The sequence below is a fragment of the Mizuhopecten yessoensis genome, unplaced genomic scaffold (genome assembly GCF_002113885.1).
Source record: "Mizuhopecten yessoensis strain PY_sf001 unplaced genomic scaffold, ASM211388v2 scaffold10521, whole genome shotgun sequence".
NCBI lineage: Eukaryota > Metazoa > Mollusca > Bivalvia > Pectinida > Pectinidae > Mizuhopecten > Mizuhopecten yessoensis.
The window spans coordinates 95,490-110,751 of NW_018408588.1; the positions used below are offsets into that span (position 1 = coordinate 95,490).

Here is a 15,262-nt window from a genome sequence, read left to right on the forward strand (position 1 = left end):
CAGTCATATTATAGTGACCACGCGTTACCATGTCATTGCGTTGACTTTACATGCTGAACGTTTAGCAGGCAATACTAACTACAACTTGAGGACTTTGACATGTCCCTGCCAGGATAAGTAAACAATGACACATCTCTGCTTCGTAGTGTATATAATACATGTAACAGGAAATCAACCACTTCGATATCGAGAAAGGTTTTATTTTTCTCGACTACAATATCAGCGTAACTGCGGCTTTGAGCTAACTGAGCTTTATCCCAATGCGTTTTGTTTTTAACAATGTCTTTTCAATGCAATTATTACACTAGTCAGAGTAGAATAAGTTGTGTGTATATTATCTCATTTACTTACTTCCTTGCACTGAATAAACGTCTAATAGAAAGATGTTTTGTTTAGATCGATGAAGTAAACGGTAAAACGGAATAACGGAAATAGCGAAAATAGCGAAATAACACCAAGTGAAAGGCAAAATAATCATAATGGTTTTTTCATTCCTATACCCTTTACATTACTTGGCCACGCTACACAAGGAAAATAAAGAAATATTGATTAATCGAAAAGACGTAGTATTAGAATAAGTCAATAAACAAAACAAAGATGTTATGGGATGGCCAACCCGATATTCGGATATACTTATTTAAAAATAGTGTATTCATTTTGGGTTAAAATAACAAAATGCGCTGAAGATGCAGACGGACAGGGTCAGAAGGAAACTTTAATCTGTCTGAGGCGTCGAGTGTCGGAGCAATGTCCTAAACATGTACAGTTTCGTCAAGTGAGTTGTATCTATACTGATAACCAGATACTGCCTATATGTAGAAGAATTAAAGACGTTGAACTTCTGAAACCAGTGTAATGAGTAGGGCTAGAATATCATTGGCTTCCACTAGACGTCAACGACTGGCAATAGCACAAGACACAACACTGTATTTTTTTCTTTTTAGCATAGCCAGACTTTGTTTTGTGTTAATGCAAACATTTTCTGCGTAGATTTATTACCTTGTTTAATGAAAATCCAAATGAGGACACATTTATGACGTAATCCTACGGTATCAATAGAGCAACCACCGCGCGCGCCAACAAAAGGCCAAATTCAGATAATACAGAAAATCATTCTTAGCGACACTTTCAATGAAATAGAGTTTGAAAGGAAATGTAGCCCCCCCCCCCCCCCCCCTACTCGATATTATTGTGATGAAAAAAATACCACCCTCTTAATCAAATTGGGTAGGAATTGAATGGACGGCTGTTTACAAGGAATTACATATACTGTATACCCTTAAGAAAGTGGATCAAGAGCCGACTACCAGATCCACCCTGTTATCAAATATTGATTTAGAACCTGGATAACCTTGTCGTGATATCGTTAAACATCCCTATACTATGTCCTGAGTACATTCCACTAAAACATACAAATACCCGACAATGAAGTGTTTTCTGAGGTGAAGTGTGATTGAAGCGTAAAAAACGTGAAAGTGTTTACAGGTAAACTAGTAAAGCCTGTGTGATGCATAGAACCTATAGGGCTCATATTGCTGTTTTGGATTTTAAAAGTTTCTCCTTTCTTGAATTCAATACAGGGTTCACCGAACCTTGAACCTTCAAAGTCTATCATATGAGCACTTGTCGTTAAGAATATGTGACAGGAGAGGAAAATGCACGGTCAGACCGGGGTTCGAATCCGGGACCCTCCGCACTTTACCAATTGAGCCACCTGGTCGTCGACCGAGTCTAGTTCCGTTACATATATACACTATATATTTGTGTTGAGTATTCACTGTGACGATCGTCGTACCGCATGCCTACCGTGTTATGCAGTGAATACACCCATATTATAGTGCTTTACCTCATGTAATATATACAGCCACTCGTTCAACAGTGTTCCCGCAAACTGAAATCATTATCTCGTAACCTGACCATAGAATGTGACAAGTTTCCATAACGCCAGCAATACGTGTGGGCGAAGCTTTGCAAATTTTCCACGGACGAGACACAATTGTGTGACGTTAGCAACAGCAGTGGTGGGCGGAGTTAACCTAGGCTTATGTGTGATGTTAGCAACAGCAGTGGTGGTCGGAGTTAACCTAGGCTTATGGGTGACGTTAGCAACAGCAGTGGTGGGCGGAGTTAACCTAGGCTTATGCAAATTTCAGGCTGTTACTTTTATGTGTTCGCTGACCAGACTGATACATTAAATAGTTTTGAACTATTCACAGAAAAAGAAAAAAAATACAGTAAATATAAGAAATAGTTTTCCTTCGCCATTTATTCAATTTACACGTGCTGAAATGGAGTGGTCACCTCATAACTTCGATACTCCAGAGGTTATACTCACTACGCTATACCCAACCTATACAACAGAGCTACAAGTCACACAGGTAACTTTCACACAGGTAAGTTACCAGTGGGGTAAGTATGAAACAGACTATAATTGGTTTGCTATTGTCTTCCTAAATCAACACTTTCCTTTGTTTTATAAAAAGTGGGGGAAACGAGAACACCCCGCTCTCCGCATCCCTGTCATGGCAAAATCGAAGACCAGTGTGCGCCACCTTGTTGATACAAGAAAACTAATTTGAATCTTTTGTGTACACAATAAGAATTCCTCAGCAACGTAACGGTAAAAATGACCGGCTTTGAAATCGGGTGTTGCTTCTCTGTAATCTTCAAAGGACAGGTATCAGCCTAGTGATTGGTCAGATATTTGCAATCAGAAACAAATAAAAAAGCTAGCCATGTGCCTTCATTTTTGCCATGATATATTCCAGAGTGCAGAGAGCTAAAGCATGAGTGAGCTAAACCCATGGAGTATCAATGATGCTCATAATCTGAAAAAAATGACATTCCTTAATTATTACCCGTTCATGACGTCATGTCACTGAGACGTCGTACTGGAGAAGAAAGGCATGACTTTACGATGGCGACGTTAAATCCCTGGAGATCTGATGGATTGAATTCGGTTGTATATCATTCGTTTCATAAACCCCATATAAAATGAAATTAAGTCAAGATAATAAGCACATCTTATTCAAATATTTATTCTAAAAATGGAGAGGGTTTGTGCATTCGTCAACGTGTGCCATGTGCACACTATCAGACCTCCAAACCTTTTTGGGTTATAAGTTATGCAGTGGTACTCTTTACATTAAAATGTACCAAGTGGTATTATTCGGTATTGTACCAATTGATATATTTGCCCGAGACTGAAACTTGTGATATTGTGTGTCAGTTCGATATATCTATCACGCTAATCATCAACGGTATATGTTGTATTCGATCCCAGTAAGTCAAGACATAAACAAATCGTTTATAAACTCCTATTAAGTGTTTCTTCCTTTGTGAACTTTAACTATTGACCTCACTAAACCAATGCCTTAAATGTTGCCAGACGCTCTCACTGAAGTGCAATACTGAGACAAGTCTGACAACAAAACAAATGTGTACACTGGCCAGTGTTGATGAATGCACGCCGTCTTTTACAAATACTCTTGTATTTATGTTAACGGCCATATATAGGTCAATATTTGCTAACCTAAACGTAAAATGGCTGCCTAACAAAAGAGAATACAGCGACAAGGCACATGTTGGTCGAGTTCAGATTTTCAATAACTTAAACTTGTCAATATTAGTATACAGTGGTTTAGAAACTGAAACTTGTGCAGACAAAACCCAACCTTTTGTTGTGTATCTTGTTATCTGTTTACAGGGTACACGTATAGCCAGCTACTCTCTTAATGAGAATCAAATATTATTCTATCTGAATCCACTGATATTAATTTTTCTTAACGAGAATCAAATACCGGTATTTCTCTTAATGAGGATAAACGTCACTTACGGACGTACTTCTCTGAGAAGTTTAACAAAATGTATATTAAACTGTTTTTCTCATATGCAATTCTAGAAAAAGGAGTTAATGGCATAGTAGAAATTGCGTAAAAGGATTTTTTCTGCTAAGATCTATCAATTCAATTCAACTTTTATTCCTTAAGTTTGACAACTTATTGGATAACTATAATTTACAATAAATTACAAATTATACATACATATATGTATAGTGCATTCAACAATCATTATCACTTCCGCATCATTATTGTGCATTCAACAATCATTAACGCTCTCACATCCTCCTCCTCTCCTCCTCCTTCTCCTCCTCCTCCTCATCATCATCAACGACAACAACAACAACATGTAAGGTACATAATCCGTAATGATACAAACATATTCTGAATGGCAATAATACATACATGGGCACTTATATAAATTATATCGATATGTATGTTTTACGTCACTTGGGCCTTATTAGCCTCAAATATATATCTAGCAAGTTTACGAAGATCTAGTTAAAGCAGCTCCTACCGATAGTGCTCTTTGTTTTCAATGTAAGACTGAAATAGAGACAATAATTCACACACTATGGGAATGTGAGAAAGTACAAGACTTTTTACAAAAATTTGAATTCCTTCTTGATGCATTGTTAATCCCATTTGGTTTTAACAAGGAAACCTTCATTTTCGGTTTATTTAATCAAAATAGTAACAGTAGTAGGGTAGATAATACCATAATTTTACTTATAAAACAATATATTTATAAATCGAGATGTTTACAAATGTCATTGTCAGTAGCTGCACTTAAGAACGTTATCAAGGACACATATTTTACTCAGAGATATATTGCTGTTAATAAAAGTGAATTATTTTTATTGAAATNCCATCATTTTTTTTTCTTTTTTTCTTTCTTCTTTTTTTTTCTTTCTCTCTCTTAGTCTTACTTTCCCTTCTATACCTCTAGGACCTGCTCTAACCTCTTTTCTATCACGTCTAAACAATGCTTTTATATAACGGACACAATTTAGATGGAATTTAATTATACATAAACATAATTAATTATTAATTATACCTGGAAATATGCAGGTTTTTATTATAAATGAATATCTAATGAATTAATTGTAATGTGTGAGAGGAATAATGTTTATGTATGATATATTTGTATTGTTATAAATTTGGAAAAAAATATAAAAAAAATACAAAAAAAAAAAAAAAAGTTTACGAAGATCGCTGATATTGTCAACACTTAGTAACTGTACAAGTTTATACATGGAAGGATTTCGCCAGTAATATGGTTTTATGTATTTTACTCTCAGAATAGGATAATTTCTGCATATCAAAATAAAACGATATTCGCGATCGTCTTCTATATCTGAGTTGCAGATAATGATACCAATTTAATATAATTTGTGATTTTATGTGATGTTTTTGGTTTTGACCATTTAAGTGATTATCAGATATGTATGAATGTTTGCAGAATTGATAAAAATAGCATTTCTTTTAAATTCTGGAAATAAAATGTCTCAAGCTTACTTTTTATCTCGGAAAAGCAGTTACAGTTACCCATGCCCCTTATTTATGGAAGAATTTTTAACGCTTGATATAAAAGTTCTGATATTTTTTTTTTTTTATTTTTTTTTTTTAATATTTAATGGATCAAAAGAATATGTGTTTATCTTTCTAAAACAGCCACATATTTTGATGACAGAATTTGTTGCACATCATTTTTATCATCATATTGATCGTTATAAAGTTGTACGGCAAAAATAAACATTCGACAATTGAAAATGGCAATACAATGACGATTTAAGTAATCAATATAATGTAAACAAATGTGTTATTTTGTCCCTTCGTGAAACGTAAGAAATACACATTTTCAAAATGGCCCCTGAATTGGCAGTTTTTAAAAATTCTTGTAAAAATATCCACTAAACCACAGGCATCTAGATTTTTGACACATTTACCAGATGTTTGTTTGCTTTAAAACCAGATATTTCTCTAAATGAGAAATACACGGAACTACTGAATTCTATGGTAGTAAAAAATATTTGGGGATACTCTTATAAAGATGCTTACTAGTTGTTTCCTAAAATAGCTAGTTGCTTACCTCTCCCTCCCTTAACTGTTTAGTTACAGTATGTGAACCAAACTCTAATTTACATCAAGAGTGCTAACAAGTAGTTTCAGAGAAAGATTTGTTCTCTCCGTCTATGACGTGTTAACATTCAGCATCACAATAGTGATTACCATACAGCTAAATATTAGAAACGACGTGATGATTGCAATTAAAGGACCATTTAATTTCCTTTCCTCAGTAGTTACGTACTATTCTCTGTTGCTTTGAGAGTTAACATCACAGTATATTTCTGGATCAATGCGTCCAATTTGTCTGACAGATTTTTCACAAAGTTTATGCAAATAAAATAGGATGATTTATAGTAAAAGCAATCCATATACATTCAGAATAATTTATGGGACGACCCTCTTACATTTGTTGTATGTGCTACGATGTGCATATTTAATGTTTATGCAACAGACAAAGCATCAGATTTGCATGATATTTGATCACTAAATACCGTACAGCGCAGACGATTTCTAATCGTGACTGTACGTCATATACTTACATACAAAAGACGGCTGCCAAAACACTCGATTAAACGCAAACTCGTTATGACAAATTACAAAAATGGAGGAATTTTTAAAGGCAATAAAAATGTATTTTACATTTATCAAAAAGCACTCTATATTAATATTCTTTGAATATGAACATATCTGTTATGGGTGTTGACGGTTGTACAGACAATGTCGCGGATAGGCAAGTATTGTCAGCTTCCATTATAACCTGCAATTTCCTAGAATATTTTTTGTTCCTCACAAATTACAGATAAGTGTTTGGAGTGTCAACAAGGTCTTCATTTGATATATAATTTCAATATGTTCTTAGTCAATTCATATCATTGATACATTGACATAGTTATAACTGATTATAAAATAATGTATTACCAGATACAGACTAAACTAGTCGATAAGATAACATGGCACACATTTCGATAACTAGGCAAGAACGTGATCACAATTGCCAAAGTGAGATAAATATTAGTACTTCATGTAAATGATTGTGTAAAATTACTATCCTCATTAACATATAACAAGAAGTTCCATTAATATATTAAAAACCTGTAGAGTAAAATGTTCCTTTTGATGTAAGGCTAACCAGGTTGTGATGGTAGCTACGGCGACTAAATGTGGACATAGGATACAGGGCGGTTAGTAGGTAGACTTTATGATGATAAATTACTGTTGATAAGTTGACACCTCGGATACCTATCATCTCGTTAGTATAATGTGGAAATATACACTCGTCACACTGCTCCTTACCGCGACTCTCACAACTGATGACAACCATGTGACCTATATTAAACAATATGAAAACTATATAGAAGTCTTTATCATGGTCGAGTGTTTGGTGCTGGAATGACGTATAAGGGATCGTGCCTCGGCGATAGTATTACAACACAGATTTGTTTGAAATAAAAAGGAAAACGATATGATTGCATGCAGTCTAACTGCTGATTAAGTTTAAGGTATTTCTGTTGTCGTATTCAATTAGGACCCTCTCAAAGATTAAAGATATGATTGATTGAATATAAGGAGGGATTGGAGTGTCCTATTACTCAATTGACATTGATGGTGCCGTCATTATGGCTATCCAGGGTGAACACCCGATTCAGACCGAAAAGCTAACTTTACCAGCAGTGAACAGTGTTAGGTAACTTTACCTACAGTCAACAGTGTTAGGTAACTTTACCTACAGTGAACAGTGTTAGGTAACTTTACCTACAGTGAACAGTGTTAGGTGGTTATTCATTATGGCAACACCTCTAAGTGAATCTAAGTGTGATTCCAGAGACAATAATGGGGAGTGTTTGTAAATCACATCAAAGTATAATAGCTTATGAACACACACATGTATCCCGTTACATTTGCTCTCGGTACCCGTCAAGAGGGTATACTATAACTGATGACAACTCCTTGTAGTGATGGGTATTCGGGTACTCGGAGTAACCATTTAAAACACACCACGTCTTTGGGGTACACGAGCAGGAGCTGATCCTTTCCCACATTTTAAACTGGTGCAAGACATTTATCGTTCTGGTATAAAACATGGATAAATCATCCGGTTTTTATTTTGGGAAAAACATTGTTAAGTGGTTGATATTTTCTGAGAGTCACTGTACACCATAATAAAGCAATTCACTGTTGACGTAATGGAGGCGCCACATTCTCATTAATGGGACAGACGAAGCATTAGCATGTTAATACAATGAAACGTGATCCTGACAAATCTTTCGGCCAAACTAATAGTTTTATAGCTCACTCTGTGCATTTGAATGACATCTGACTTAGAACATTTCAGGTGTCAAATATTTCCATCAACACGCGTGCAAGGGAATCTGTTTGGTCAATAACACAAACAACACGCGTGCAAGGGAATCTGTTGATCAATAACACAAACAACACGCGTGCAAGGGATTCTGTTTGATCAACAACACATACAACACGCGTGCAAGGGAATCTGTTTGATCAATTACACATACAACACGCGTGCAAGGGAATCTGTATATACATATACTGTATGTGATATTAGCAAGCAAGTCTGTGTCATAATTAACCCGTAAAATATCGATCACCAGTCGAATAACTACAATTTCATATGTCCAACCAAAATGCCAACCAAAATAAACCAAATAAGCTAAAATATGGTATAAATTTCAAAATCTTTAAAATGTGCAATAAATCACGGTATGACTGCGAAAAACTCTGCGAAATGACGTGGCTTCTTTTGAGGGAGTGGAGGTCATGTCTGCGGAAGGAGAATATATTTTACGTGGATATTCCTCGTTCTTACGGTACCAAACCTTGTTGGCACTCCCCCTAGAAATGGGATTTTTGATGCAAGGAAGTGAAGTGGGGTCGATTCTTCGATATCAGGGGTGTTCCTCCCAATACCATTGGGAGGTTTAACCGAAAATCGAGTTCAACCCCTAAAACGTCTAACTAACCATCAACTCGTCAGTTTAGCTCCAAACATAGCTTACTGTGACATATTGTCAGGTCCTTGTGACATGTTAAATAACCAAATTGGATCAGTGATTGGCGGTAAGTTCCCTTTGTTTCAATCGTGACGTAGTAACAAGCACAACTTCATGATATGACAGACGCTATCTTCGAAATGCAAAGATTACGTTTGCAATTGCATTATGCATATCTTCTCCTTGGATTTGACATGTCAGAATCAAAGTCCCTATTCGCGCCACCTTCTGGATTGGCAACTGATACGGAATCCTGCATATCTCTTATCTTATTAATGATTTGGTTTAAAATCAAAGTGAATGGTAGACAGCGATACGGTAAAATTGACTGGCTTCGAGCTCATGGTAGCTCTTTAATAATCTTCCATGCATAGGTTCTACTGTCTATTAGTCTTGGTAATGTTTGGATGGCTTAAACCAATGAAATAACTAAGTGTTAAGTACCGACCCCATGAGAAACTCTATAGTTGCAGAGTAAATATTTGATATCTAGAGCACGTGGAACTGTTGGATTTCGAAGTTTCATGAAGTATAATCATGTAGACTGATACGTTGATGAGATAATTCGTCAGGGTTTACAATTGACCAGGAACGAATGTAAATCCGAGGTGACCATGGATCAGGAATGACTATTTATCAGACATGATTGATCAGAATGATGATTTATCAGAAAAGATAATTTAGAAGAAATGACTATTTATCAGAAATGATAATTTAGAAGGAAGATAACTTAACAGGGCTGATAATTTATCAGGGATGGTAATGATGATAATTTACGAGGAATGCTAACTTGTCAAGGACGACAAAGACTTATACAATAGTAAAGAGCGACGAGAAAACTTGTTGAGCAGATTGTATTTATTCGACTTATCGTTGGTGACAAGTCATTCAGTTTCTGTCTTTGTATAATGGTATACGGAAAGTATGTTTCATCGTTATAATAATGTTACCCATTTAAAAGTCTTACATGCTATAATAATCAATACTTTATATGATTTCCTCAGAGATGTCAACGTTTTAATTGTTCTCTTTTGGCGAGGTTAAAACGAAAACGCCTAGTGATGAATGTTCCTTATTAAAGGAAAGGTATACAACCATTGTGCCATAGAACGACCTGAGGAATAATAGTCTGTCTATGATACGAATGGTGGGAACTCCCACGAAAAGCCGTCTGCATTTTAATAATTAAAACAAAAGATTTAGATAGCATGCTTGTAAGTTAATTAACTATGCTGATACATGTATACATGGTTGTGATATAACTTACAAGTTAGTGAGCATTGTTATCCCTACGACTCGAGGGACCACTGTCGTTGTAAATGGAAAGGATGTTCTCAACGTCTGTCAAAGGTAGAAGGCTCAATATAGGATTACATCAAGATCAAACAAGTTGCCTTTTAATCAATTAGAGGGACTGGCGACTCGCGTGAGAAATCGGTGTCAAGTGTACCTAGACGTCGGCCAAGGTCGGACAGGTATAACCAGACGAGATAAACGTTCCACCACGACTGCTGACTAATTACAGGTGTATCCGAGCCGAGTTAATAATTTTTTTTAGTTTTTTAAAGCCACCCTATCAACATTATGCCTTAAAAGAGTTAGGGACACTTCAATTTCAGAACGCCAAATTAACACGATAAAATAACTGCACGTATCTTTAAAAATGGAAGAAAGGTTAATTTCATTAATACCCTTTCAAATTAATTGCGGTGAAATATAAATAGGACACATTCATTTGTAGTCTCAACACGAATGTACCTATTGATAATAATGAAGGGTGAATACAAAAAAGTGTTTTTATTTCAATTGAAATGAACCCATCTTCAATTATATAATTGAACTATCTGTAATGATTTTTATCCATAAATATTTACACACAGGTGCACTGCTTGACTTTAATTTGACATCGCAGAAACAGATACTTTCATGCCAAAACGTTCATTTTACCGGACATTTTACACGTGCTACCTGTTATAGACCAAGAATCATGACATCACAGTAATACACAATGAGTTGACGCCATAAAACAGTGTTATTGTCATTCCTTGGCCGGTCAAAGTTGACTAAAAGGACAAAGGTAAGTTAAATGGCCCATAAAAACTCCGACTTCATCACATTATCTGCGGTGAAACCTGTATAAATTCTGTTGCGAGTATTAACAAGATTCATAAAATGAGTATTCAACAAAAATTGTGTTCATACCGACAGGAACACTGATACAGTGTAGCTAAATCCCGAAACATATGTTTCTATATATATGTATTTTGTTCATCATACTACGATTACTGCTTACGGCTAAGTGACAAACCAAGAGGATTCCTTACGCGGAGTGTTGCTAATAGTGACTGCTATTTTTACAGTTAAAAGATGGAGTATTTTTCCTATTTATTACTGCACTCGTTATAATAACTAATATCTACCAAAAATCAATGACGGGGCCACTCAAGGGCCACTTTAACTCATTCACCCCTAATATCTAAGCTGGTCTTGCCAAGTACATGATTTGGTAGGTTCTATCTGTGACTTTAGGGGTGAGTGAGCTAAGCAATGTCTGAAATGTCATAACCTGGACGCAGCCGCATGATGCTCACGCGGCCAAACATTTCTGACAACTGAGTAACAATATCTAACTAGGGATACACCACCGAAAATAGTCACTAGAAATGCGTAGGAAGGAAGCTTTTTAAAAGTTTTGTTTGTCGATGCAGGAAGCCAAACAAAGACAATGCGTTATTGCACCATAGGACCATTTAAAAAAGGCCTCATTACACGTGCGGGGCCGCGGGGGCCAAGTGGTTAACGCGTCTGACATTCTGCTACCACTAGCCCTCCACCACTGGGTCGCGGTTCATGTCAGGTTCTGGCCGTAGGTCGGTGGTTTTCTCCGGGAACTCCGGCTTTCTCAACCACTAAAACCTGGCGCGTCTTTAAATGACCATAGCTGTTAATAGGACGTTAAGCACAAACAAACCAAACCAAACATTACACGTACTTAAGGTCAACAGAATGATAATTCCTTTCTTAAGTATTCCAAAACGTAAATATGGTGAAAGGGACAATGTTATCACACCCTACTATGGCGTTACAAATATACAACTTCCTGCTACAACAGATAATTTGTTCATAATCTAGGATTTCATGTTACATGTAACCGTGCCAGAATGAATTCAGGTAAAGAAATCAGTTAGAGAGAAAATAAAAGATATACGGAAGTTTGTTATACCTTACGCTTTGAAAAAATATATTTGTTATCAGCATTTTAACATTTTATGATGACATTTGGAATGTGTATGATGACAAATTTTGTCATAAACAGAATGCACAGTATTCATCCGCGCCAGTTTTTCAAGCAATGTAAACAAAAAGCTAAATGAAACTTCTATTGCTATTTGAACTTGAAAACTAACCATATGTAGACAACATAAAGTGATGCATGGCTATTTATTCTTCATGTAATAACTGAACTGTTGACACATTTATTGATTAAAAATATATTTGCAAATAATGATCCGATTTTGGTACTGATCCGATTTGTGTTCCGATTCCTTAGAGGCCCCAAGTGTTGCAATGAAGAATCAGATCAATATTTCGTTTGACTCGGGCTCCCTTAGTGTTCGTGTCTTCACTATATCATGTATGTACACCCCTTCCTCCTATCATGAAATCCTGATTTTCAACTAGAAAACAACAAAATGCGAGCTTATTTTTTGTGACATACATGCAATCAGATACCACGGCTGAGAACCAGTGATATTTATCAAAAGATAGTGTTACCTCGTCATTTATATTTCTATACAAACCACTCCTATACAACCTTACCTACAGTGTAGTAAATCCCCGAACAAAATTCACCTCACATTCATGGTCATTTAATATTTTTTCTCGGTAGAGTACGGTTCTCTTAAATTTGACGACCTTTCTTTTGAAATAGACATGGAAGTTTCACTTGAAGCGAATATGATTCCCTGTATATATGACAGTGGTAAATTATCGGGTGTGTTATTTCGTTGAACAAGTTATAGAATAACACCACACTTGCCTGAATTTGTCGTTTAGAACCAATTGTTCCATTCAACACTAAGCTACATAGATTCTCTTTTTATCCTTTATTCGAAGGTAATGATCGGGCGACCACTAACCTTGTGTGCTGTGTACCACACGTTCAAGAATCCGGAGGCAGGTTATAAAATATGGTCACTGGTAGTCACGATTGACTGCATGAGTATTTATCAGCTGGCAAATGTTTTGGAGGAAAATCTAATGAAAACACCAACCCGATCATTTATACATGTCGATGATTTGTAAGTTGTCGGACTCTTTCCTCATCGATTATTTTACTAGTCAACTGGATAATCTCCATTCCCATATACATCAATTCCTCATCATTATAATTTTGATTTAAAGTTATGTTTTAGAATAAAAAAAGAAATAAATAAAAGAAATATATAAAAATATCAACAACCACTTCGGAACTAGTGATTTATGTAACTAGACAGTGTTACCCCGTCATATATACATTACTAAACAAAATTCTACTCGCATTCATTGTCATATGATATCTTTACTCATTAGACAACATTTCTTTTCTTAAATGTGATAACATTTTTTTTGAAAAAATATAAACATAGCCATGGAATTGTAACTTTAAACGAATATGATTCCATATACGGTAGTGATTAATTATCGGGTCTGCTAGTTTGTGGAACAACAAGTTTTAAAGCGGCAACACATGCCTAAGTATTTGGAATGATAATAGTCATTAAAATCAAATTGAATACCGTTTACACTATTTGTGCTAAAGAGCTCCCCATTAATATCGATTGAAATCTGACATGATAAATTTGAAAAATAAATAACAAAAGCCAAATAAATAAATAATAGATACTTTCAATGTATTTTTGTGTATTTCGTGCAGAAATAAACATACCTTAAACAGAAATATTCCGACAAACAGCGTAGGTACGTAAGAAAATTGATGCGAGGCTGTACGAGCCTCCATCCCTACTCGAATCAAACTCACCATCCCTTCGTGTATACCCACTGGGAAGTTCCATGCGTCTCTCAATAAACATTGACATTTATAAACGTTCTAAAGGTATAATCACGGAATATATACATTAAAGAGCGTAAACGTATTTTGGAAGGTCTCCCAAAATATTCCCGTACCCTAATTTTCCCCTTCTCTGTGTGATTTCGTGACTTTTTGTATACTTACATGGTTCCCCGCTGTCGTTAGAGGGCCTAGAGGGAATCGTTGGACCTTGTGCCGCTGTCGTAGTGGCATCATTACCAGCTGTGGTTGCAGACCTAGTAGTACTCGTTGGACCTTGTGCCGCTGTCGTAGTGGCATCATTACCAGCTGGGGTTGCAGACCTAGTGGTACTCGATGTGGCTTGTGCCGCTGTCGTCGTGGACTCATCACCAGCTGTGGTTGCAGACATAGTGGTACTCGATGCAGCTGCCGTAGTCCAAACACAGACGAACACCATCAAGACAAATAACTCCTTTGGAATCATGACTATTTTGTTGAACTATTGGGAGACTCTCCCGACTTGCTTTATCGAAATCACCATGTACAACGTCAATATGATATAATGTCTTTTTCAAACCTCTATCAACTACCAAGTGTTACTCCACCGCCAACACCAGTACTACTGATTCTGGTACTCCTACACCTATATACTACCCCGTCTCTATACTGGTCGCTTGTCGGCTGTTATACATACAACCGTTGGATATATACTCGTATTGGAAATAAAATTTGAATTACAGACGTAAGCCTGAAAGCAAACTGTATGCAGATTGTAGATAATCTATTATATCGACAGGGACAAACCCAAGTGGAGTGTGTCATTACTCGGGTGCTGTCCCCCTCCCTCGCCAAACGTCACGGTCTGTCGCTCTGCAGGTACACACATGCCCGAATAGAAAAACGAGTTTTAAAGACTTGTGTATTCTTCTATTGACCGTTTCAATAGAAAGCAACTCAACAGAAAATGAAGATGTCGACCTAGCTAATGATCGACCTTGTATAATTTAAAATCTCAATGAGTGTGGAGTGTTCAATACTATCGATTAGGTACACACAAAAAAATCAAGCATCAATATAAGGTGACGGGATGTATTGAAAGGACTATATTAACATTATGGAGACAAAGGTTTTTTTTCTTCATAAATAGTCGAAATAATGATCATATGAAGTTTAAAATGATTTTGTTAGCGTATGTATTATGTTCCTACAATGTATACACAGCGTTGTGCTCTTTCTACTCATGGTGTATATGTGGAAAGCAAATAGCAATATGACCACTGGCTGCCATATTGAATTATTGAATTAGTGTTACA

At 36.1% G+C, this 15,262-nt stretch overlaps 1 protein-coding gene across 2 annotated transcripts in view; it reads right to left on the minus strand.

The window, feature by feature from the left end:
- LOC110460910 overlaps positions 1–14,794 on the minus strand; it is a 110,178-nt gene extending 95,384 nt beyond the window's left edge. For both annotated transcript variants that reach the window (XM_021514121.1, XM_021514122.1), the window contains exon 1: positions 14,133–14,794. In XM_021514121.1, the coding sequence (XP_021369796.1) occupies positions 14,133–14,433 (301 nt within the window). In that variant the 5' untranslated portion in view covers positions 14,434–14,794. The remainder of the gene's footprint in view (positions 1–14,132) is intronic.
- Positions 14,795–15,262: the final 468 nt, after the last annotated feature.